This window comes from Pseudonaja textilis, chromosome 3 (assembly GCF_049901715.1).
Source record: "Pseudonaja textilis isolate UNSWEBS1 chromosome 3, rPseTex1.2, whole genome shotgun sequence".
NCBI classification, from domain to species: domain Eukaryota; kingdom Metazoa; phylum Chordata; class Lepidosauria; order Squamata; family Elapidae; genus Pseudonaja; species Pseudonaja textilis.
Window position 1 is genome coordinate 102856560 of NC_141992.1, and position 26808 is coordinate 102883367.

At 36.9% G+C, this 26808-nt stretch overlaps 1 protein-coding gene across 4 annotated transcripts in view; it reads left to right on the top strand.

Moving 5' to 3' along the window:
* RXRG (retinoid X receptor gamma) overlaps positions 1 to 22616 on the top strand; it is a 37557-nt gene extending 14941 nt beyond the window's left edge. For all 4 annotated transcript variants that reach the window (XM_087930525.1, XM_026703414.2, XM_087930524.1 and 1 more), the window contains exons 3-10: positions 2183 to 2327; positions 2827 to 3006; positions 6196 to 6365; positions 9993 to 10122; positions 12075 to 12207; positions 14595 to 14686; positions 15601 to 15706; positions 22141 to 22616. In XM_087930525.1, the coding sequence (XP_087786651.1) occupies positions 2183 to 2327; positions 2827 to 3006; positions 6196 to 6365; positions 9993 to 10122; positions 12075 to 12207; positions 14595 to 14686; positions 15601 to 15706; positions 22141 to 22288 (1104 nt within the window). In that variant the 3' untranslated portion in view covers positions 22289 to 22616. The remainder of the gene's footprint in view (positions 1 to 2182; positions 2328 to 2826; positions 3007 to 6195; positions 6366 to 9992; positions 10123 to 12074; positions 12208 to 14594; positions 14687 to 15600; positions 15707 to 22140) is intronic.
* The last annotated feature ends 4192 nt before the right edge of the window (positions 22617 to 26808 follow it).

Below are 26808 nucleotides of genomic sequence, written 5' to 3' on the forward strand. Positions count from 1 at the left end.
GAAGCACTGGAAATAATAAAACAGCAAATAACAGCAATAGCCAAGAAGATAAGCAGATACAAAATTTAAATTGAAATTATAGGCAGAACCTCCAATTTCAATCCAATCAGAAACGTTTCTACCAATCCATCAATGGAGAAACTGTAGTGAATCAGTCAGTACCTGATATGGAAGAAACAGTGCAGTTCTGGGTGCAAATATGGGATAACTCAAAGAAATATGCAGCTTGGTTAAAATATGTGGATAAGAATAAAAAAGAAGTTGAAATGAAAGAACTAGTAATAACAGCCGAAATGGTACAGAAAAGAGAAAGGAAGATCAAGAATTGGTCAGCACTAGGTGAAGATGAACTGCATGTTTTTTGCTTGAAACATCTAACAGGTCTATATCCATTCATTACCAAACAATGTAACAACGTACTACAATGAGGTGAAGTTGAAGAGTGGCTTATATCTGGCAGAACCTACCTGATAATGAAAGATCCAGCAAAAGGGACAGCACCAGGCAACTACAGGCCAATTAACTGCTTACCAACAACTTTCAAATTATTAACCGGTGTAGTAGCTGATGCAGTCCAACAGTATCTAGTTGAAAACAATCTCTTTCCACCTGAGCAGAAAGGAAACTGCCCCAATAGCAGAGGAACAAAAGATCAACTCCTAATTGACAAAATGACTTTGGAAAACTGCAAGAGAAGGAAGACCAACCTGAATGTAGCTTGGATTGACTACAAAAAGGCATTCAACTCTCTGCCACATGACTAGATAATCAAATAGCAAAGATCGATGGCAGTTGCAGGTCAATGGTGAGAGCCTGAGAGAGGTTAGAGACAGATCATCAGGTACCCACAGCTTGCATGTCAAGGGGACTGTCTGGGAAGTATTAAATAACAAGACCTGGCAATGTTTAAGAGCAGGAAAGTTAAAGAAAGAGACCGAAGGACTAATTCTGGCTGCACAAGACCAAGCCTTAAGGACAAATGCATACAAAACCAGAATTGAGAAGACAGTAACAGACAGTAAGTGCTGCCTATGCAAAGAAGCTAAAGAAACAGTGGACCACCTGGTAAAGTGTTGCAAGAAGATGGTACAGACTGACTACAAGCAGAAGCATGACAAAGTAGCAACAACGATGCAATGGAAAATCTACAAGAAATATCATTTGCCTGAAAGCAAGAATTGGTGGGACCATAAAATAAAGTCATAGAAAATGAAGAAGTTAAATTGCTCTGTGAGTTTAGAATTCAAACAGATAGGCACCAGAGGTGGTATTCAGCAGGTTCTGACTAGTTCTGGAGAACCGGTAGCGGAAATTTTGAGTAGTTTGGAAAAACTTGCAAATACCACCTCTGACTGGAGATTTTACAGTATCCTTCTCCTGCCACGCCCACCAAGCCACGCCCACAGAACCGGTAGTAAAAAAAAAACTGAATCCCACCACTGATAGGCCCCTGCCACATAACAGGGGCAGTATGAACTTCCTGAGTTGATGTAGGAAGAGCATTCTTTGTTGTGCCTTTTTAATTATGGTTTTAATGTTAAGTGTCCATTTCAAGTCCTGGGAGATTATAGAACCCAAAAATTTGAAGAACTCTGTTGCTGATCCTGTGCTATCTAATATGGTAAGAGGTAGTAGAATAGAAGAGGTCCTCTTAAAATCCACTCTCATCTTTACTGTTTTAAACATGTTTAGCTCCAGAATGTTACAGCTGCACCACAGAACCAGTTGTTCAACCTCTTTCTGGGACAAATAAAAACTCTCTGGTCTTATTCATGTTTATTTGTCTGGATTTTTAGAATATATATCATGTCATATCAGTGTTACTAAAATCTGGCAGAACCAAGCAACCCCTGCCCCTGTGTTCTATTATCACACAGACACATTTAGGATTTATATGAATCAGCAAAAAAATAATATACTTCTTTTCTTTTGCCCCCTGTCCCACCCCTTTCAATCCCACATTGTTCCGTGAGTTGCCGGGTTATGGTGGTTATTTTCTAAACTTATGTTAACAAATACTTTGTGAATGGAGTCTGCTTGATCACAGAAAGTATGATGCTCACATGTTCTGCTCTCATATGGAAATACCAACAGAAGACAATTTCTTCTGTCCTGTCCTGAATATTGGATCACAGATCAATCTGAGGTTGTGTAACCCATTTTGCTTTTTTCTCCCTTTTAGTCCAGTATCGTGAATGGTGCTGGAACCTCTGAAGATACAAAGCCTTTGCCAAATTTCCAACAGATGGGAGCAATGAATTATTCATCCCCAAGTCCAGGATCCCTGACAAAGCATGTCTGCGCAATTTGTGGAGACAGATCATCAGGTACCCACAGCTTGCATGTCAAGGGGACTGTCTGGGAAGTATTAAATAACTATTATGATATAATAGTGCCTCAGGATTCTTCCCTCTGTATAGCACTTTCAGTTGGTCATGCAGGAAGTATCTCTTTGTTTCTTCGTTCAGGTCAAAATCATTTTTAATGTATAGCTTTTGAGAACATTGGACTATTGTTTTATTTGGGGCCAAATTTTCAGCTTTTATGAGCTGATGAGAGGGATTAACCACTCTTGCAGTGGTAAAACACCCATGCCTCATGTAATTACACCCCTTTCCCTGGTTGGCTGCTATTCTGATCCACATCTGGGTTCTTCACAGTATTCTGTATCACAGTCTGGTCTGTTTCCTATACAGTTTTCTTAGACTTCTCAGGCATATTGAGTGGTTCTGTCACATATAATTTGAATGTCCCAACTCAAAAGTGCAGAAAACGTTTAAATATATCCCAATTGGAATGTGCTGATGTATGTTGCTGTATTGTTAGGGAAGCACTATGGGGTGTACAGTTGTGAAGGCTGCAAAGGATTCTTTAAGCGGACAGTAAGAAAGGACCTTGTCTACACATGTCGAGATAATAAAGACTGTCTGATCGACAAGCGTCAGCGAAACCGTTGCCAGTATTGCCGCTATCAGAAATGTCTAGCAACAGGCATGAAAAGAGAAGGTATGTTACTAAGATATACACATTCATACACATATATGAACATATGGTATATACTAAGTATATACTTAGTATATACTTTACTAAGATATGCATACACAAACCATCCTTAATTACATCAGAAGAAACATAGCCCCATTGTTTTTGTTCTTCGTCTGGAATAGATGAATCAATTCTCCAACAGCTGAAAGTCAGGCCACTGCTATGCAGTTTACTCTGTACGTTTGATGATCTGCCATTTTGAAGAATATAGGAGAATGTGTTCTGAAGTGCGACTGTGGCAGTCACAGTAAGTGAAAGAAAACAAGATGCAATTCATAAATTAAAACTCTATCCAAACAGGGCACTAGTTATAAAGAGATTTTCCAAGTATTAAATTGATGTGGGTTTTTTCCTAAACTGTCACTTCCTCAAGGAGAGAGAGGGTGGGGGAGGGAGTGGGTTATAGCAGGTGTATAGAACAGGCCACCTAACCCAGCAGAGGAAATAGATGAATGTTTTGCTGATCAGTTAAATAAGGTGTGCAGAAAACATATTACTGTGGGGGGACTTTAACTACCCTGACATCAACTAGGAGACACCCTGCAGCAAGCAGAATCAACTCAAAAAACTAAGAAGGAGGTTAAGAAGAATTCCATGGAAAAGCAATATCTGGTCAGAATTCTACAACCATTGGGAATAATAATGGCTCACAAACCAACATCAACATTCCAACAAGAGCTGTACAGAACCAAGGACAAGAAAGGAAGAAAACCAAGGACTGAAGGAAGGGAATAGCAACATAATCCACAAGATCAAATGCAACAGCTATGACCATCTATGTTGGACAAACAGGATGACAACTAAAAACAAGAATCCTGACTAGCAGCCAACCGGCATGACTGCAAATCCCTGATCTTGACCCAAAGTGACACCAAGCAACACCAATTCAACTGGGATGGAACAAAAATCATTGGCCATGCCACCACATGCCATGCACGCAAATTGTCAAAGCCTGGTATTCAACAAATAGGCCACTCAACAAATATATTAATCTGGAATCAGCCTAGGAGCCAGATTAATTGGACAACTAACCAATTACAGCACCAACCACCTCCTCACTTGGTGACCTTCACATGACATGACCATCCAGTCATGTGACCAACCAACCACATCACCACTCAGGATAGATAAAAGCAAAGGGAAATTGAGACAGGACTCTTCAGCCAAAATCCCACTGAAGATGTTGCCTAGCCTGGCAATGAAACATTTGGATGCCAAACAGCAAGCCCAAAGAACAAACCACCATTAACAAAAAGATGCTTATAACTAGAACAGAACTAGAATACAACCTACTTCTTGGTAAGTTAGAAAAATATGGTATAGATCAGGGGTCACCAACCTTTTGGACCTCAGGGACCACCAAATTCATAATTTTAGATCCCAGGGACCACTAACTATTTCTGTGGGTGTGGCCTAATTTGTGGGTGTGACTTGGTGGTCATATGACTAGCTGGGCATGGCTTGTATGTAAATATTATAACTATTTATATAAACATTGAATTTTTTATAAAAAAAGAGCAACTGTTACCCAAAATCAGGCAAAGCAGGCAGGCAGATTGAGTTGCTCACAGAATCACAGATTCATTCAGAAATCTATCTATCTGCCATTGGCTAGCTCAGTCTGTCACATAAAATTTGCTTGCAAGCAAACTCACTAAATTAACTCACAACACACCATGTATGTAAATATTGAATTTTTTTATTAAGAAAAGAACAACTTTTATCCAAAATCAGGCAAAGCAGGCAGGCAGGTTGAGTTGCTCACAGAATCATTCAGTGATCTATCTATCTGCCATCGGCTAGCTCAGTCTCTCAAATTTGCTTGCCATGAGTCTGCACTGAATAACAGAACCTTCAGTCCTAAGGGAGGTTCGGCTGTATTTTAAAGCAGAGCCGAAGATCTAAAGCCTAACTAGAAAGAAAGAAATCCAACCATTTCCTGCTTTCTAGCTAATCTAAATCTCCTGGCACAGCAGAACACCTGATGGTCGGAAAAAGAAAAAACAGAAATTTAGCAGGCAAGTTTACTGAGTAAGGAGTGAGTGGGCAGGGAGGGTTCCCAGGGGCCATGTGGGTGGCGCAGCCTTGTGTTTCTGTGCAGCCTGGATTAATTGCTTTGGGGGCGGTGCTCTGGGGGTGACATTTCTCTGAGGTCCACCAAAATTTTCTCACGGCTCACCGGTTGGCGACCACTGGTATAGATAGCATCACCATCAATGGATTTGTAACTGGCTAACAAACCATACTCAATGTGTAGCCCTGAACAGAACTACATTTACATAGAGGGAAGGATTTAGTAGAGTACCTCAACATTCTGTCCTTGGCCTGGTACTCTTCACCATCTTCCTGTCAACCGTATGACTAACTGACCCAATAAAAGCAGGTATCTTCAGGAATTTTAAAACCCCCAAAGCAAGACTTTATTGAGTACATCATTTCAGCACTGAAGAAAGCCAAACCAACTCTAAATTTTCCCACGCAACCCTGAATAGTTAAAAATGAGTTTCATCCCCTCCTCCCACAGAACTGGTTACATTGTCCAATTAAGAATCAGCCTTTTGTTTTGATAACAGTCCATGTCTTGGCTGACACTTGCAGAAGTGTCCTTGACTCTCACAGTTGAAGATTTTAGCCTCCACATTTCATCTCGCCCTTCCCTCCCCCCAGTTTTTTGGCAAGTTGAAAAGCAGTAATAGTCTCAAGAAGCTTAAGCATTTTTCAAACTTGATACTTCATAAATGATCTAGATGGGGGAATAAAAGGGGAACTCATCAAATTTGCAAATGACACCAAGCTGGGGAGAATAGCTAAAACTTTGGAAGCTAGACTCAATATTCAGAAGAATCTTGACAGATTTGGATATTGGGGCCTAGCCAACAAAATGCAATTCAGTGTTGAGAAAAGTAAGGTCCTGCATTTAGGCAGGAAAAAAAAATCTGCACAGTCATTGCTTAGGAAAGTCTTACTAGAATAACTGAACATAGAAAAGAATCTAAGGAAGGAGAAAACCCTGTCCTGAACTTAAGCACCCTGCTGATGGGTGGGAGTCAGAGAAAATGTAAGAAAGTCACAGTATAATTATAGGATAACATTTTGGGACACAGAGTGGAGTGTGTCAAAATTCTTGTGGATCTTTTTTTGTGCGCTAAGCGGTTCAAGAAGAGAGGCAAAGAAGCAGAGAGCGGAGTGAGAATGAAGTGGAATCTACAAGCAGCAATGGTGGGAGTCTTGAGGATATGCCTGTGGAAAGGATTTTAGCAGCTGAAATGGCAGTTGAACCAAAGTCTGAATCATATGGTGATGTGAGTGCAGAAACCTCGGTAGGTGAGATTCATTTCTGTGCTGTTCCTTAGGCTGTGAGTAACTGTGAGTAATGTGAGTAACATTGAATATCCTGAATACAAACACATGAGTTAGTGCACACTCAGAAAAATGAGCTCTTTGGCAAGTGCACTATAGGTTCATAATCTAAAATGTTTTTAACAACTGGTAATGATAGACACCTGGGGTCTTTTTATGACACACACAAGCAGAAACTTGAAAGTTAGGACAAAAAAATCTGTCCATTTTGGTTTCTCCTTGTCTAAGAAAGTACTAATCTGAAGTTGCTTGTTCTGCCTCTTTTTCCAGACATGCACACAGTGAGCATATGTTGTTTGGATTTCCTCCTGATACATTGTATTTAGCTAAGTGTTAAATTTCTGGAGTGTATTTACTTTAAATAAAATGTTTTTGCTTTACTAATATTACTTGGGTTAAATTCCCAATCTCAGGAATGTTCATATGCATATGCAAATAGTTTCCGATTTATTTATTTCCTGACTTCATTATTTTTATAAGTAGCACAGAGAGACTTCATCCTCCTATTTTCCTGTGAGGTGGGTTGGGCTTCCAACATCATTAAACCTTAACTTCTGCTCCTCTCCTCCCCTCCCCTCCCCAAAGCCAGAAAACAGAAGAAAAATGAGAGTTCAGCTTAATTTTGATCTGTTAGCTGCCAAAGAATTCTGTGAACAAGCACAGGCAAAAGGGCAGTAGTTCAATTCACAGAGGTCATCCCCCATCCTGCTCAATGGGAGAGTTCCTTGCTTCGAACCAAGCTGTCTTGGGCTGGTCTCCTAGGATGAAATGGAAGAAAGATGCCCAACATTCATGGCCTGGGCTGCTGTCCCTACAATGTGCAAGCCTGGCATTTGGGCAATGTTTCAGATTCTTAAGATGCACATTTGCTTGATATGGGGTATGACTATGGATTGGATCTGCTTCAGTTCTTACTCAAACCTTACAAGCTAGTTCCTTGAGACTAGTTCTGCATTTTGGAAAGATCACCCTTATTTATTTATTTTTTAATAAAGTTTTGTTTGGGTTTTCACACACACAAAATACAAGTAAAACATCTTTTTTTAAAATAGCATGGTCCCGGGTTGAACTTCTTTATACAGACACAAACTCAATTTCATGCACATTTTTGTGTTCTATTCCATATCTTATACTATTCTACATTTTCTATATAGTTTTTCCCCCTCTTTTAATTTTCTCAATTTTATTTTGATTATCTCATCTCAGTTCAAATCATTATATTTATACTTTCGTCTGTTCTGTTTCAATTTCATATTATCTTTTCTCATTAAACAAATTTTCTCCTGTAGTTACTAATTGGAGTATGACACCTTTATATCTTTTAATTACATCCATCCAACTCTTATTTAAACTTCAATATATACCTTAAGGTTATGACCTTCAATATAATACATAATACATAACTTCCAATGGAATTCTGCTTGGTACATTCTTATAATACACACTATATTCTTTAAAAAAAGGATTATAAATGTATGTAATTATAAACCCTCATTCCATTCCAATTCAGTTCTATCATTAATAATCATTAAAGTCTTAACATCTTTAACATTTCTTTTCAATTTAATATCATACTTCCTTAAAGACATATCTAATCTCCATAATTAATTTTTCCCTTATTTCTCTTCACATATGTTTTGTAAATCATTAAATATTCATTTTGTCACATTTATTTATTGGCAAGCATTCCACTTAGTTACAATAACTATTTTATCAAACATTTTAATCATACATTGTTTCATATTTTCTGAAATTATTTCTAATATAACAATACTATCTTATGCACCTTTGCAGAATCCCTTTTTCCATTATATTTTCACCCATTATCTCTAAATAGGCCCTGTTTCTCTATATTTTGTTCCTGTCCTTTATAACTTCTTTTCCTTTCTTTCTTCCCTCTCTTCTTCTCCCTCCCCTTTTTACCCCCTTGTCTCTCTACTTTTAATTCTCTCTTCTGCATTTCCCTCTTCTGTTGCTTTCTGATTTTATACTTATTTTTCAGTCTATTCTTTTGGGGGGTTGTTTTTCCCAATCTTAAACTTTCCATTCTCTTTCCCCCCTTTCCTTTTTTTCCCCCACCTAAGATTACTTGTTCATTAAAGATGGCTTCTTCTTTGTCCCAATCTTCTTGTTCTGCAGGCATTTCTTGTTGTTTCTCATAGTTCCAAATCACCATTTCTAAAAACTGAAATACGAAGCCAAAAGAACCTCTCCCTTCTTGTGCATCTTCCTTGTACTTTTTAAGTTCCGTTTTCAGTTCTTCTAAAAGTGGGGCCATTTTAAACAGTTTTAAACAACCACCTGATTGATTTTACTCATTCAAATATAATAACCAAGAATCCAGAGATCACCAAGTAATCCAAATAGTCCCAAGCTGTTTCTTCTTATTTGTTTTTTCACTTTCTCTTCCTGGGGTTTTACTATTTTGTTGCAATGTTTCAGTTAAAATGTATCTTTTGGAAGTCTTGTTGAGATTTTGCTGTAAGTTCTTTTTACTTCCAGGCAGTCTCCTCCCTTCCAGATCCTGCCCTTTTATTCTTTTTCTCTCCTTTCCTGTTTTCAAAAGCTTTTAATTATCCAGAAATCTTTATTATCCCTTTGCCTTTTTATTTTCAGCATTAAATGCCTATTAATGTCAAAGTGGATGTTTTTTCCAATTTCTTGCTTAAGTCTCTTAGCTGTCAGTATAGGAAGAGGAGAAAAAAAATCAAATATTTTCCCTTTTCTCTCTCCTTCACAGCTTAGAAATCTTCTTAGGGAACAATGTTATTGGTTTTTTTTTAATAGTTTCAATTCCAGGGTACCTTATTTGTTGCTTTTGCTGTTTGACCCGGTCAACCAAAACTTTCTCTTCTTATCTTCCTCCTGCACATTCTTTTCCGTTCAAGTTCTTCTTTGTGGTGGCCATTTCTGACCACCGCTACAACCGCCTTCGGGAAAGGGAGTAATGGCCAGCTGGGGAGGAGAGATGTGGTTCTCCTCAACCCTGCTGGTGGTCTCCCCCCTCTTCACCACCTCTATGGGGTGGCTTAGCCCCAAAACCAGCCGTCTCGGGGTGCTCCAGCGGCGAGCACGGATTGAAACCGCGCAGAGACATGGTTTCAGTCTGTTGCCGAAGAAGCTCAAACCGGAAGACAAGATCACCCTTATTTAAAGTTGCTCCCTCAATCCTTTTTAGTCTAAGCCATGAGAAACTCATCCATGATTCTCTTTGCTGTTCTGTTCCCTAATAAACAAAGTACAATTTTAAACATACATTTTTGGTGCCAAGGTGTATCTTATAATCTGCTTCAGATTCTGCTCTGTTGATTGGCCACCAATTTCATGTCACAGTCTGACCTTTAAGACTTTTTAGTTGACAGAAAGGCAATTTTGTTCTTTCTTCTTCTCTTTCCCTGGATGAGGAGATGGGGTAAAGGGGGCAGAAATTACCAATTGAAGACAAGAATTGCTCCATCACCCTGGACTGTCCTTGGGTAGATAGGCAAGATGGATAGACTCTTACAAAAGATTTAAAAGTTTTTTTCTTATAGAAAAATGCCCAAACAAGGTATTTTTGCTGGCTTATATACTTGTTTCTCCCTTAGACCAATGATCCTGTCACCAATATTTGCCATGCAGCTGATAAACAGCTTTTCACATTGGTTGAATGGGCCAAGCGGATTCCACACTTCTCAGACCTGACATTAGAAGACCAAGTTATCCTCCTTCGAGCAGGTAATGACTTGTAGGCTTCCTCTTTGCCATCGCTCTTTGCAAGGTGTTTTGTTCAGAGGTGGTATTCAGCAGGTTCTGACCAGTTCTGGAGAACCGGTAGAGAACTGGACATTTTGAGCAGTTCGGAGAACCAGCAAATACCACTTCTGACTGGAGATTTTACAGTATCCTTCCCCTGCCATGCTCACCAAGCCACGCACACAGACCCGGTAATAAAAAAATATGAATCCCACCACTGGTTTTGTTCTCCCAGAAGATAAGACATCTTCCCATTTTGGAAAAAATGTGGACAGAATATGGCTAGAGACAAGGAAGAAATGCCCAGCCCTTCAGAATTTGGGCAGCTGTTCAGCTTCCTCACATTTTCATATAATCCAATCTTCCTACTTTCTCTGTAACTGGTTTTCAGCTTAAACATAGTATTTTTCAGCTGGTGGTCTGTAGAGTTTCTCAGTCATCGAGGTCATCATTTTCAGCTGGTGGTAAGATTCTCTCATCCCAAAGGGATGGGATTCTGAATCTTACTTCATGCTGCGTTCCTAAAATAAAGTCCAAAGTTGTCAGGAAAAGGTAGGCGGTGGCTTTTGGAATTGTGTATGCAAATGAATCTCAGAGCTAAACAAGGCAGAATGGTAGGATTTATCCTGTCTCAAGGCTGAAAGGAAGTGCTTCATCTTGCCAGCCAGAGTGTAGTGGGGCAGTTACTACCAGGGCAGTTATGAGTAATATTGTGAACCTCATATCTAATCCTCTAAATTCTCTATGGACCAAAGGCAGTCCTAGGCAGCCATTGGTTCAGTGACCATTCGAAGTTACAATGGCACTGAAAAATGTGATTTATTGTTCACACATATGACCATTGCAGCATTCCTGTGGTCATGTGATCAAAATTTGGATTCTTGGCAACTGGTTCATATTTATGACTGGTTCATATTTATGTGAACCAGGGTCATGATCACGTTTTGCGAACTTCAGACAAGCAATGGAGAAACTAGATTCATTTAACAACAGTGCTTACTAATAACCATCACAGTGGTTCACTTAGCAACTGTGACAAGAAAGGTAATAAAACAGGGCAAAACTCATTAAACAACTATCTCACTTAGCAACAGAAATGTTAGGCTCAATTGTGGTCATAGGTCGAGGACTACCTGTACTTGGAAAAAAAAACATCTCCCCAATTGGATGTGATTGTACAACCCCCATGGATATTGAGATATTGTCATGGTGCTTGTGCTGATCTATAGAATCACACATCAAGTCAAATGACTGTACTTTGTGCATTTCTTTAAAGTGAGATTGAAAAGAATAAAAATAAGAACAATTCGATGGCCTGTTTAAAACAAATAATTTATAGTTAAACAGTGACTATGCTGGGAAATGAATTTATTTCAAACAAATTTTCAGCACACAGGTTTTTGATGGTTGGTTTGTAGGTTTGCTTGTCTTCTTAGTATTGGAAAGTAGTAAAACACATTTTTCTCTAATTGCATTGTGAAGTTTAAAATAACTTCTTTTAAACATTTACTGGTTTACTAATATCTGGTGTCCCTGTGTAGAAACATATTTATTCAATAGCAAGTCATATATTTGAATTCTCTTCAAAGATTATGCCATGAGATGCAAACATTTTCTAATAATGTGCAAAATGAGAAATAGGTTTTCAATATCCATGCTATTATCTTTTGCCTTATTACTTATTTCAGTTCCTTTTTAAAAAAAAGATCTTCTTGATCTTTGTTGCTTATAAGTAATACCAGTAATACTTGTTCTTTTGCAAACAAACTGAACTTTCTGGGAGGGAGAATAGTTACAGGGATGAAATGAAATAAATAAAACTTTGCATACTCTAATGTAGCATAAATTCGTGCAGTCAAATTAACAGCCAGTTTATCAAGCAGCATTCTTTTTAAAGAAAAAAAAGTATATATCACTCTTATTTCCTTTTTTAGGTTGGAATGAACTGCTGATTGCTTCTTTTTCCCATCGCTCTGTTTCTGTACAGGATGGTATATTACTGGCCACTGGCTTACACGTGCACCGGAGCAGTGCACACAGCGCTGGAGTCGGCTCCATATTTGACAGGTATGTTTTTATTCTTAATTCCAGCATTTGCATTTTCTTAGATAACTTCTGGTTAGTTATGACAGAGTAAGAAAAGCTTAAATAAGTACTTCTGAGATCTGTCAGAAAGGAAAGGCTGCTTGTGTTTATGCAGGGAGACACTTGTGAAAGTTCTCTGTTCTAATTTTGTTCCCTTCAAAAAAGTTTTGATTTTCCGAAATTGCCTTGGGACTCGCTTACACGCCAATTATATACCATGTTGTTAGTTCCCTGTTTTGCATATTATTCTGCAATTTCTTATAGATGGATGGTTTCTAGCATTATTTGTTGTTGCTTTTTTGCTGTAAAGATCAAGGGAAATGTAAAAAAAATAAAGTGATGTTGACATTTTTTACTGACTATCCATTTCTTCTTACTGTGTCCATGAGTGGAAATGATCCAGCTCTTGTGAATGGGACAGCATGTATGAATGAATTTAAATCCTTTCTATTTACTGCCATCAGCTGTAGTCTTGGGCAAAAGCCACAGCTTAAGAACCCTAGTTAAATTCTCTTCTCTTCAAATTCTCTTCAAAATATTAGTGGCCACTTTATTAAAACTGTACCCTATTAACAAAAATATAGGATCTTATTTTTTTCTGCAAGATTATATGTACATATTGCCTATATAAGAGCGTATCTCAATTGCATGTCTCCCTCCTCTGTGATATGATCATTATGAGACAATGTCAAATAATATTGGATATGGTTAATAGAGGTCATATACAGGAAAAGTACCATATTTTTTACTCCACTTTATTTTCCCCCAAAAGTGGGTAGAAATGTCTGTGCATCTTATGGAGCAAATGCCAGTCATGGTGCCAGTCCTTTGGTGATCTGTAGTCCTTTCAGGCTCTGGTTCAGAATATTTTTTTTCTTGATTTCCTCCTCTAAACCTAGGTGCATTTTATGGTCAGGTGCATCTTATAGTGCGAAAAATATAGTAATTCCTTTTTCTGATGAATGGAATGTGTTGATCTAAAGAAGATATGGGAACATTTCAGTTTCCACATATGTAGCCTAGCTAACTAGGTAGTCTATTGTAAGAAAGAGGAAATACAGACATGATGCACAGGCATATTCTAAAGGTACAAGCCATAGAAAGGATTCATAAGGAATTATCAGCGGAGTGGATTAAAAAAAGTAACTGATATGGTAGGCTAAGGATATTTTATGAAATCTATATAGAATCAACACTGCAAATATAGTAGACAACAGGAGATTAGAAGGAATGATTGTACCTCTAGTTGCTCAAACAGATAAAAAGATTAACACTTTATAAGAGTTCTTCAGTTGTAAAGTTGTAGCTTTCCCTGATTTAATTCACATGTTCCTTTAGAATTGTTCTCCTTTGGAATAAATATATAAAATAATTGGGACAAAAATATGAAAGACATTGCAAAGTAATGAAGGTGTGATATCAGTTGACTGATACAGTTATTTATTTATTATACAATTATTTGTTTAAAATAGAATCCTGGTGATGTACCACATAAAGCATATTCAAACAGAATAAAAATTACACAACAGTCTGTAAAATTGCCAGAATCATATAGCTCTAACATCTAAGCATTAACAATTCTCTTGAAAGTTCTCTTTCCATCAACAGCCTAAAATCTGGCAGAAAAGGTGACATGCTGATTTCTACAAGAAAGCCAGAGCATTAGAGACCCCATAGAGAAGCTTTGTCCCCCTTCCCCCAAATTTCTCACAAGAGCACCTTCCTCTAGGACATGCAAACTGAATGAGTGGGGTTTAGTTGAAATGGATAATTCTGCAGGTATCTGCATTCCAAAACATACAGGGGTTTTTATCACTGCTTAGATTAAAATCCCAGCTTGAAATAGGATAAAAAACAGTATGAACATCCATTTGCGTGATTACTCTATTTCCCTGTTTAAAAAATTCAGATTTTCCACAACCATGAAAATAGACAAAATGCAGTGCGACTCTAATTGATTATAGTGTTGAATTGATGGCTCATTAAACCAAAAAACAAGAACCCACCTCCTTGTAATTCCATACTACTTGCGGTGGCCAACTCGCCACAGGACAACTCGCTGCAGACAACTCACTGTGGGACAATTCTACATGGGATAACTCCATGTGAGAAATGTTATTTGCCATGTTTCTTTGACATTATTTCCATTTTTGTGGAAATGGACAAAAATGAAAATAATGTCAAAGAAACAGTGATGGATAACATTTACTGGATTGTGTTGTCCCACATGGAATTGCCCCACGGTGAGTTGGGCATGGCAAAATGGCTGTGGTGAGTTGTCCTAGACCCACTTAACCAGTAGAAGCACCAGTAATGCATACATATAATTTGATTCACTCATTCCCCTTCTTCCTTGTCTCTGTATGCAGGGTTCTTACTGAGTTGGTATCCAAAATGAAAGACATGCAGATGGACAAATCTGAACTGGGGTGTCTGCGAGCCATTGTCTTGTTCAATCCAGGTTAAGTATCTTGGGAAGGCTGCCATCTTCCTCCGGAAATTCCTATACCTCTCTACACCCAGCTAATATAGCCATTGACTATGCTGGATTCTGAGGAGCAGAGATTTTTTTTTTTCTTGTGACTTTTCATAATTGATTTCTTTTTTTCTTTTTAATTGACTTTCAATGTTTGCCATTATCATGCTGCATTACTGAGGCAGCAATGATCTACAAGAAACAATAGGGGTAGATGTATGAAAGATAAAGAGAAATGGAATGCTACGTGGAGAAGAGTAATTGAATAGCAAAGGAAGGTTGCAGAAGAAAAAAGAGAAGGGATTATCCTTCACAAAATAGAAGGGAAAATGGGAATGCTGAGATTGTCCCAGTATTCAGTATTGGCTATGTTATAACTTCTCAAATTGCAACTGTAACTAGGCCATTATGCTACATGTCTTTTCATAGATTTCTTAAAATAGATAACAAAGTTTATTTATATTTCATAAAATTGTTAGATTTTCTTCATATAATACACAATTTAAGAATCAATATGACTGTTTCTGATACTTGTCCGAAATGGTGCAGCACTTTCATCCCTAAGAATGATTACAGCTGATTAGAGCCATGGTGGCGCAGTGGTTAGAGTGCAGTACTGCAGGCTATGTCTGCTGCCTGCTGGCTGCCTGCAATTTGGCAGATCAAATCTCACCAGGCTCAAGGTTGACTCAGCCTTCCATCCTTCCGAGGTGGGTAAAATGAGGACCCAAAATTGTTGGGGGCAATATGCTGACGCTGTAAACCACTTAGAGAGGGATGTAAAGCACTATGAAGTGGTATATAAGTCTAAGTGCTATTGCTATTTTTTTAAATTGGATACGGTTGTTTCAGGGACTAGAATATTTGTCCCTCATTTTCCTTTATTGTCACTGCATCAGATGCCAAAGGCCTGTCTAGTCCTGCAGAGATAGAATTGCTACGTGAGAAAGTTTATGCTACCCTGGAGGCATACACAAAACAGAAGTACCCTGAGCAACCTGGAAGGTAAATAGAAATTGTTTAGGCTGCTTAATGCATAACGATATTAAGATGTTACAGAAGTACATCAACCATGATGTTTTTGTATCTTAGCTTGAGGTAATAGTACTGAGACATTTTACAAGTAGATAAATACTGTATTTCTTTTAGGTTTTCATTGTTCAAGAAGGGAAATAAATCAGCCAAAGTGATTTTAAAGTTTGCCATGAGAGTCAGAGTCACTTATTCCCAGAGTGTTGCATAGTCTTTTTTCAGCTGAAGATGACAATCAAAACTTATCTCTCTATTCCCACCACCCCTCCAAAGGCCTTGTAAGGTTATTAGTGCCCTTACCTTAATACAAGTCCCTTTTACTCCTCCTTCTGCTCCTTCTGCTCTGATGGGTGAGAGTTTCTAAGGAAGGAGCTCCTCAAAGGACACTCTAACAAGATTTGGGGAATCCTACCATGCAAGATTTGTGTTAATAGTGTTAATTTTACAACTAAAAGCACAATCACAAACAATTCCAGAGAAGGAAAATTTTTGAAAAACAGCAGAAGGAGCCATTGTGACTAAACAAAAAGCTTGGTGTATTTATTAAATTTAAAAAGCATATATGGGAGGTGGAAATAGAAACAGGTCACCAGAAAAAGCAATTTAATAAGTATGAAAGGTGCCAGGAAAGCTAAATCTCAACACAAGCTTGGGAAAGGATGCTAATTTAAAAAAAAAAGGGAATTAAAGGAAAAGTTTCAGTATATCAGAAGTTTTATGAAAACAGTATGAGGATAATAGGTAAAAAAAAAAAAGGCAAAACTGCTGAACTCTTCTTTTTGCTTCATCTTTTCTGAAAAGAGGACTTGAATTACACTGGATAACTGTAGGAGCTGAATGAAAGAGTAAGATTTTAGCTCAAGCCTAGACACGACATAGAATACCTACTGACTCTGAGTAGGTTCAAATTCAAACCTGCATTTTAAGATATTGAAGAAACTTGCTGATGTCTAGCTTGAATATTATCCATTACCTTTAAAATAACCTGGGTGACATACTGGTTGATTGAAGGAGAATAAAGGTTTCCATCTTCAAAAAGAAGATGGTTCTCAAAGAACCAAAAATCAAGCACTTTGACATTAAGGATTCAAGAGCAGGTGAAAAAAAAACATTTAAGTATCTGTAAATAAAACAATGCAGTGGTTACTAGACGTTGACATGTCATTGTTTTAGAATAAGTCTCACCAGGCTAACCTAATGTCAATTTTTGAACTTGGAAAACAGCCAGGAAATTCATTCAGTATGCTAGGATGCTTTAGCTGGCTCTAGAAATCTAAATGCATTCAAGGTCAGTCAATATTTCCTGACTATTCTGTGGTCAAGCTCAGATTCAAATCCTGCTTTTTAATCATCTATTTGAAATTATCAAGTAGAACACGTCCTCCATTCCAAGAAGACTAAACCAATCTAGGAGTGGGGTATGTTATCTTTTTCTCTGTTACTTGCTATCTTTTGCCATCCTCCCAGAGTAGCTAGCATACTGCTTCTTTTCCTCTTGGTTTCATTCTGAACATATCTAAAGAGCACTTGAGTTTTTCTTCACATGCTTCATTACCTTCCACTCGTGTTGAAGTTGAGCTTTCCTGACAACGTCTCTGCATATTAGGACTACCTCTATGTGTTGTTTGATGACCTTTTTTCTTTACCTATATATAGTATGTGTGTGTGTGTGTGTCATTTTAAATCAGATTTTCATAAAATTTTTGGCAGGGATACACTGGTTTGTTTCTGCTGTTCATATTGGATTTGAGAAGGATTTTGCTTTTAAGGAATTCTTTGCTTTATTTTTCTTACTAACTTCTCAGGCCATTGAATCTTATATAGACAGGAAATGATTTGGAGCTGATTTTTATGATCAGTTTTTTTCAGAGGGCAGAAATGCACAACATCATCCTGTACTACTACTATCACTATTATGTGATTGATCACTAACCAAGGTTAGTCACTAAATGAGAATGACTGTATATACAAATTCACTGATATAACAATGGAAGACTGGCCTAACCTGGTTTAATTTAATCTTTTAAAGTTCAATTGACAAGAAGTCAGTCACTTTCTCCTTCCAGCCCAAGGGACATAAAAAATGTAATACTTGTGGTGTTTACTTTTCGATTCCCCTCCCCTGCCATCCTGTACTGGTAAAGAAATGGTAGGTCCATCAATAAGAGAGTTTAATTATACTCTGTAGGTATACTCTGCCTTTCAAAGCAGTATATATAATGTTCTTGCCTCCTATTTTTCCCATAACAAGTTTTTCCCATAACATAGGTTAGAATGAGATAAAACAACTGGCCAATAGACACCCAGACTTCCATGCCCAAGGGGGGACTAAAACACCTGGTATCCTGATTTATAATCCAGTAATCCAGACAGAACTTCAGGTTATCACTGGGGTCACAGCAGAATCATGGACTGGTTAATTTCAGTCCATGATTCTGCTTTGACCCCAGTGATGACCTGATGTTCTGCCTGGATTGCTGGATTATAGATATTGTATATAATGCAGGGATTTCTGAAGTCAGCTTCATTTCAGCCTGGCATTGTAGTACTGCAAAGTGGAAAAGTCCTGAGAGCTATTTTTAAATAGAATACAAAAAGTGGGGAAGGGTGAAGGTATGAGTATAAATGTGGCTTGATGTGGATTAGTACTCCAGTGTATTTGGCGCTGAAAACTTCTCTAGGAAAAAATACAGTTCTTAGTTTGAAAGAGAAATCTCCCACAAGCTAACTTTTATAATTTTTATGCTGTCCCATTCTGCCATCTGCTGGACAATATTTAGATTGCTAAAGTTTAAAAAACCCTTGCATTTTCTGAATTACTTTAAAATCCTTTTGTGTTCTTCATCTCTTTTTTGAGCAGCAGTATTTTAAACCAGCCAATTAATATTTCTTGTCCAAAATGCATAACTAAGAGAGTAGTATTGTATGGAGATGACTTAAAGAGAAAAGAGACCTCTAACTGAAAGGAATACTGGCATTTGCAATGTATTCCAACAGCATTTCAAAGTGTTCAATTTTAATTATATTATTACAAATTTAGTAATAGATGGAGAAAAAATAATACTGAATTTTACACATACATAAACACACCACATACCCTCAATTTCATTAAAGGAAGATAACTAATACAAATGAATATAAAGTAAGAAAAAGAAATCAAAAGAAAGTTTAAAATGCAAGAAAGAAAAAAAATACAAAATAAAGAAAAAAGATATAAAAAGTAGTTTCTAATCTTTTTTACAACAGTTATAAGTATAATTATAAATTTACCACTTACTCTATGGTTACAACATAACTCTCATCTTCCTATAATCTACCCTGTCTAATCATCAAAACCATACATTATGCTAATTTTTTTCTGTTTTACACAAAATGTCCGTAAGGGTTTTCCAGTTAGCAATAAACATGTCTTTTCTCTAATTAAATGTCAATTTAGCCATTTCAGCAACTCCCATCATCTTTACCAACTATTCCTCCATTGTGTGTAATGCCAATTTTTTCATCTTTGTGGTAAATAATAATCTTGCTGCAGTTATCATGTACAAAAACAACGTTCCATGACATTTTTCCAATAGTTTGTCCATCAAACCCAAGACAAAAACCCAGGGATAGGATTCAAATTTTTTAACAACTGGTACTGTGGGCGTGCCTGGGTGGGCGTGGCCATGTGACTGGGTAAGCATCGCTTCTTCTTTTATCAGCACACCCCTCCCCTGTTTTTTAACCTCCTGGGCCTCAGGGAAGCCTCCTGGGGGGTGTTTTTGCTCCCAGGAAGCTTCCCTGGGGCCCAGAAAGGCAAAAAACAGAGTGTGGGAGGGCACAGCGCCCCCCCCGTCCCCACCCCCCATGCCTCTTTTTGCCTCCTGGGCCTCAGGGAAGCCTCCTGGGCAAAGCAATAAGAGAGTGAGGGGGATCCTGGAACAGCTGATCATTGGAAGGGGAAAAAAAGAAATACCTTAAGGAGTGACTGGGTGGGGAGAACATGTTGGGCATGCACATGCGATGCTGTGCATGCGTGATAAGGACTGACTTGGTGGGGAGGGGAGGGGCAGATGGAGAGGGGCGGGGCCAGCCATGGGCATGATTTGCTGGTCCTCTGAACTGTGCAGAATCATAACTACCGGTTCTATAGAATCAGTCCGAACCAGTAGAATCCCACCCCTGCAAAAACCTCTGTCCTCAATTGTATATCCTTCTTTTAAAATCTTCTGAATCAACATGTGTATCTGAATAAAAAAAAATGTAGCTTTTTTACTCATCCACTGAACATGATAACATGATATGTCCCTTCTTGTTATTCCCATTTCCAGAATATATATTTTTAGACAATTTCTCTGAAGATATGTATCAACAGTAAGCAATTTTATAAATTACAAAAATAATTTTATAAAAAAATATTTTTAAGTTTATAACATAATATATATAAGTAAAATTTTAAATTCAAGTTTAAGAACTTTTTAAAAATGTAATAAACAGCAAAAATGAATAAAAATTGATTTTAGAAAGTTATAAATGGACTAAGGATCCAGATAAATTTAGAATAAGCTTTTGGAATCAATTATAAAGAATTTTCCCTGTAGGAAAATGTTGACACTAGTAACCTTCAGAGTCCATTCTTGTATCAAAAATATCCTTCAATTGGCCTAATATTAGAATAATTTGCTTCATTCTGTAACTATGTCAAGTTTGTGTGTTCTTTTTAATTGTAGTCTTTAGTTCCCTCTAATGCCCAATTTTTTAAAAAATGTTATTTTTTTTCTTTTTAAATTCAAAACAACAGCATTTTCCTACAGGGAAAATTCTTCATAATTAATTCCAAAAACTTATTTTAAATTTGACATAGTTACAGAATGAAGCAAATTATTCTAATATTAGGCAAATTGAACGATATTTTTGATACAAGAATGGATTCTGAATGTTATTAGTGTCAACAGAGACATCTGCCTCTATGAAGAGTCTGCATCTAAAAATGTTATGGAAGAGGAACAAGTACTACCTGACAAGAATGAGCTGAAAGTGTATTTACAAATTTTTGTAAATTTTTACAAATGTATTTATTTATTTAGAATATGGCAATGTTAAATTAACCAGGAGATTACAATGCTAATGCAGAATTGTAGTTTGGCTGCCTGTTAGCTAGCCCTGTTTGGTTCCCACTCAGGTGCTTCTTAAGATGTGCCACATGAGGGCGAGCTGGCTCCACACCAGCAAGAAAGACATGTGGCTTTCCTGTAGCAACAGCATCCAAGGCCCTCTCCCTCCACTGAAGCTGCTGTACCAACAGGCATTGCAACTTGGAAGGTTCAGTACCAGCAGGATTCTAACTGTCTGCACAAAGTGCCACCTCTTTCCCCCCACCAAAGTAGTACCTATTTATTTACTCATGTGTAGCATGCTAGGAGGGCAGAAGCTGAACAGGAGCTCACCACACCACATAGTGCTAGGATTTGAACCTCTGGAGCAAAGATTATCTCCAGTGTCATTAAGTGACTAAGCCACCATGCCTCCCATATTTATAAATGACAGGCAACAACATGGAAAAAGATGTTATACTGAGTGTATAGAAGATGTCTAATATCTTCATTAAAAGCAATATACAAATGATGTTCAATTAATATGTCAAGAGAGTGATCTGATAATTTTCCTATATTCAATTTACAAAAGAGTTATTGTTAAAATTTTGAAGAATCTCAAGGGAAGAGAGAAAGAAACAATGGAAAGAGAGTTCTACATCATTATTTGATGTTGATCACTAAACATCAAGACTGTTAGAAGTGAAAGGAATATAAAGTTAGTTTATTTGATCAAGGTTAAAATAAATATGTTATTCCTCGTAACTTTAAAAATGACTGAAAGGACTGAAATGACAATGCATTATGGATTTGCTTCTAGTTAAGAGATGTTATATGGGAAGGAGAGATCATTTCTGCATTGTTAAGAGGAGGTGATAATTTACTAGAATTATGCTTGTTGGGATGTCACTTCTTTATTTCTTTTTTTCCTTTATTATATCCTTTTGTCTTTTTTTTCTATTTTGCACCTTCTTTTTATACTCATATTTTTTTAATCTGTATTGTTTTACTTGTAAATATAATCTTTAATAAAGTATATACAAATACATACAGTACATACACACACAAACACACACACACACACAAATAACAAATAATTCTCTCTCTCTTTCTCTTTCTCTCTTTTTCTCTCTTTCTCGATGTGTGTGGGTGTGTATAAAATCAGTGGCATCCAAAGGACATATGGTTTTAATGATGTCAGATATTTTAGCACTTGCATGCAGGCTTCTGCTGGCAACCCAGTTCATAAAAGGTGGGTTCTCTTTGACCTTGGTGTTACCAACAGTAACTCATTACAGATTTTCTTCTCTCTTTCTCCCTCCCTCCTTCTTCCAGATTTGCTAAACTTCTTCTCAGACTGCCTGCACTGAGATCTATTGGTTTGAAATGCCTAGAACATCTCTTCTTCTTCAAGCTAATTGGTGATACCCCTATTGACACCTTTCTTATGGAGATGTTAGAGACACCTCTGCAAATCACCTAATGAGGACAGGATGCTAACAAGAAAGTGCAAATGACACCACTGAAGAGGTTTTGTTCCTGATCTGCCTGCTTTCACCCATTCCATTCTCCTGAACATTTGTATGGAATGACTTTCAGAAAGGAATAGGAACTCCTATAAGTGTTTAGCTTTTAAAAAAATGGAATGTTGTTCATTTGCAAACTTTTAAATAGCGGCTAGGAGGAACCGGGCATCCTGCAGCTCATTGAAAGTTACTTGTAGCTCATCACAAAATACTTGTATGAAAGATTGAATTTAAACTATTTTTTTCACTTCCCAAAAGATGAGAAATAAAATATATGAATACTTAGTACGGAAGTCACTGCTGAGGTCTTGCTTACTGGGTATCCTGAAGAGTGGAGTCACTCTTACAACATGTCACTTATATCTTTGTATACTTATGTTCATATTTTACCCAGAATATATATACACATGATAAGAAACTTGCACTAGATATTGTTGACATCATAATTCCAAGATGGAACAGGATAATTTGGAATAGACTTCCATTCATTTACACGATCTGAACCTGGGCCTGTTTTATTTTAGATAGCAAAACCACACACATGACTCCATATTTTATTTTATTATTTTGTTGTGACAATATTTATAAACAACCCGTTCAGCATGTTCCAGGTTCATACTACAATATAACTTTACATGGGAATGAAATCAATTCTCCAAAGGGGCAATCTTTACACAATTACTTTGTAAATATTCCTGTTCTACTTCGTTATGCACAAGGTGGACAATACCCAAATGTCCAAACCTATTTGTAAGTAGGTTTATTCAGTTCAAATTCTCATTACATAGAATAGCTCAAATCAGAACAAGGAGGTTGAGCTATTTGGCCTAAGAACAAACTTTCATGATGCTGCTTCTGTTCTCTTGTGTTCCTGGTCAAAGCATTCTTAACATTTTGCTAGAAGTCTACCAACCCCCCCAAATTATTACATTACTCTTATGAGGCACCAGAGGGCTCCCACACACAAAAGGATAGCAGAACAGGAAGGATTGGGAAGAGGGAGGTGGAAAAAGGAGGTAAAATTAGAATATTTAAAATCTAAAACTGAAAGATAGTGGTCTCCATAACAACCATCAAATGAGGATGACAAGGATGTGTTGTATGCATGTAGTTATGTTTTATATATTTTGGGCAACAAAAAGCATACACATATCTTATAATTCCTTATGTCCACATTTAATATTTCTTCTGTATTTTACTGTTCTGTTTTTAAATAGTTTGTGAAATTGCTGCTTATAATGCATCCTATTCAACCCTTTTCTATTTTTCATTTTTAAAAAGAGACGAAATCATACTTTATTTGTATAAACACAAAATAACCCAATCAGAAGAGTGACTATAAATCTAAAATTTATATTATTGTGCACTTGAACTTACATAGATCATGCATCTCTGTGATCAAATACTCTATCTTCAAGATAAATATAAAACATAATGAAAATAAATGATTACATGCAGCAAAATGTCATAATGATAAGTGAATACAAAAAACCCCAAATGTCTGAAGTGTTGAGCCCCACGATTATCCTTGGGCTTTCTCAAATATCTCAAATCATATTTCAGGATGATTAAAGATTTTGTCTCATCCAGCCAAAGCTTTCTTCAATGCATAGAACAAAAGTATGTCATAACCAGTGATGGGATTCAATTTTTTTTACTATCGGTTCTGTTGGCGTGGCTTGGTGGGTGTGGCAGGGGAAGGTTACTGCAAAATCCCATTCCTTTCCCATTAACCTGCTTTCCAGCTCTGTTCTCCTGTGCAGGGCAACAAAAGAAGACGCAGCCAATCAGCTGGGGCTTGGGAGGCAGAGAATAGATTGGGGCGGGGCCAGTCAGAGGTGGTATTTGCCGAACTACTCAAAATTTCCACTACCAGTTCTCCAGAACTGGTCAGAACTTGCTGAATACCACCTCTGGTCATAACTCTTTATTGGAAATTAGGAGGAATGCCTAAAGAGCTGAACTTCTGCCTCTCAAAATATTCTTATGGCACTCCCAAATTATATGTCCATGTCTATGGAAGCATAACCTTAGTGTTATACCATCTTTCTGTTCTCTCATCATAAAAACATATGAATCAGGTCTTTAAAACTTAATTAGGTTCTTTTTTTTGTATAAAGCTACATTTTCCTTTGTCCTCTGTAAATAAATTAATATTGAGTTTGATTTAGAATTTTCGAATAAACATGTGGGGAGGAGGGAGCCTTAGAGGAAGATCTTTTGTCAGAAAACTAATTGACATCATCTTCTTCACTGATAATTATACAGTTATCTTAGATTTTATAAACTTTCCTTAATGGTTTGTTAAGTTCCGTCTAATTTTCCATATATTCATATTTTACTGCATTTACAGAAAAGCATTGGACTAGGTCTGATTCATCGGCATGGCACAAATGATTTATACCTGCTCCTGTAAGAGTATTATTTCTGCTGTTCCAAAGTATTTTGGGTGCAGAATCATAGTTGTTTGCTTATATTTATTTTCTACAAAGTTGCCATGAGGTTGCAATGAAGGCCCAGGCTGTTTTAGGCTGGACCTACAAAGATGTACATATCTTTTGAAAAAAAAACCTTTTAAAAAAAAAGTTTACATAACTGTTTGGGAATCTGATTCCTAGTGTCTCTGCATGAGTGAGAATGTAGAACATGTGCATATTTTTAAAAAATTTCTCTACAACAAACTAGTAAAGAAATATCTTACCAGCTTTGGAATTCTCAAAAAGTTCTCCCTGACTTAAGAATTCCTGAGATAGTGGACAGTTTAAATCATAATTTTCTTCTCTACGTATCTTTTTAAAAATAATTTGTCTGAAATGTATATGAAATGTAATTAATTAATTGGCTATAAAGAGGTGGAGACTGTTCTTCAGGCTACAGAAGAGTACTATGCAGACTTTCCTAAATTAAATAGTCCCCAGAATATAAAAAATGAATGCAATATTTTGTGTACGATTCAAATTGGTTTGTACATTTAATACAATTGTTATTTCTCCTCACTTTAATGGAGTGGGCTGCACTCATTAAGCTCTCTAGGAAAAGTTTAAGAATAGAATGGTCTCTATTTAAGAGTTCCTAAAAATCAAGATATTTTGTTAATGGCACCCTGATTATCACTTCCACACCATTATAGAAGTGGGGAGAAATAATAATTGTGGATATACAAATTAATCATAAATAGGAGAGCAGAATGGTCAAACAAGTGGCAACTTCAAATCTCAACAAACAAATGCTCTGTCTTATATATTGGCAAAATAAATCCAAAAATAAAATACAAGCTGAATAGTCAAGACCTTGTTGATGACCCCCACTATGTCAAGGGCCTTGGAGTACTCACCTCTAATGATCTTAGTGCTAGAGCCACTGTAACTCTATAGCCAAAAAGGCATTAAGAGTTGTTAACCTAATCCTATGTAGCTTTTTCTCTGGTAATATCACACTACTAACTAGAGCATACAAAACATTTGCTAGACCAATACTTGAATGCAGCTAATCAATCTGGAACCCACATTACATATTGGATATTAATACAGTTGAGAAAGTCCACAAATATTTCACGAGAAAAGTTCTCCATTCTTCGACTTGTAGCAGAATACCTTATGCCACCAGACTTGACATTTTAGACCTAGACAACCTAGAACTATGCCGTGTTTATCTACTGCAATGTCCTACCTGTCAATGAATACTTCAGCTTCAATCACAACAACACAAGAGCACACAATAGATACAAACTCAAAGTAAAATGCACCAAACTTGATTGCAGGAAATACAACTTCAGCAAGAGTGGTCAATGTCTGGAATACTCTACCTGACTTCTTCCCCAAACCCCCAAAACTTTAACCTTAGACTGTCTACTATTGACCACACCCCTTTCCTAAGAGGTCTGGGGGGGGCGTGCATAAGTACACCAACGTGCCTATCGTCCCTGTCCTAATGTTTCTTTTTTATTTGTATCCATTTCATGTATTTTTAAAACCATATACCTGTTATCTAATACTTGCTTGAAAAAATAAATAAATAAAAATAAAATAAATAAACACTGATAGAATATACAATTGACCTATACTACTCAACAGCCACAATGAAAAATAGCAAATTATCAGAATTCTGGAAAAATGTTTTATAGATAATATAATAGCCACAGTTAAGAAATATTATATGGTACATAAACAAAATATATAATATGAATGGAGTATCAAAAGAAATTGGTGTACAAGTATCCTATAGAATTTTTCAATTTGTTGAAGAATATGTCTCCTTCCTTATATGAAATTTTATAAACAAAAACACACACATATACTGCATCTAAAGGTTGAATCATGGCAACTGGACCAAACTTTGTTAATCTGAGATGTTTTGTTGGTCATACAAACAACTTCATCAGTCAGAGCAAAATTAGTTAGGCAGTGAGTCAGAAAGTTGTTAGAATGTACCAACTCTTTTCACACGAACTTCAGGGGTTTCTCCTGAAAACTAATTT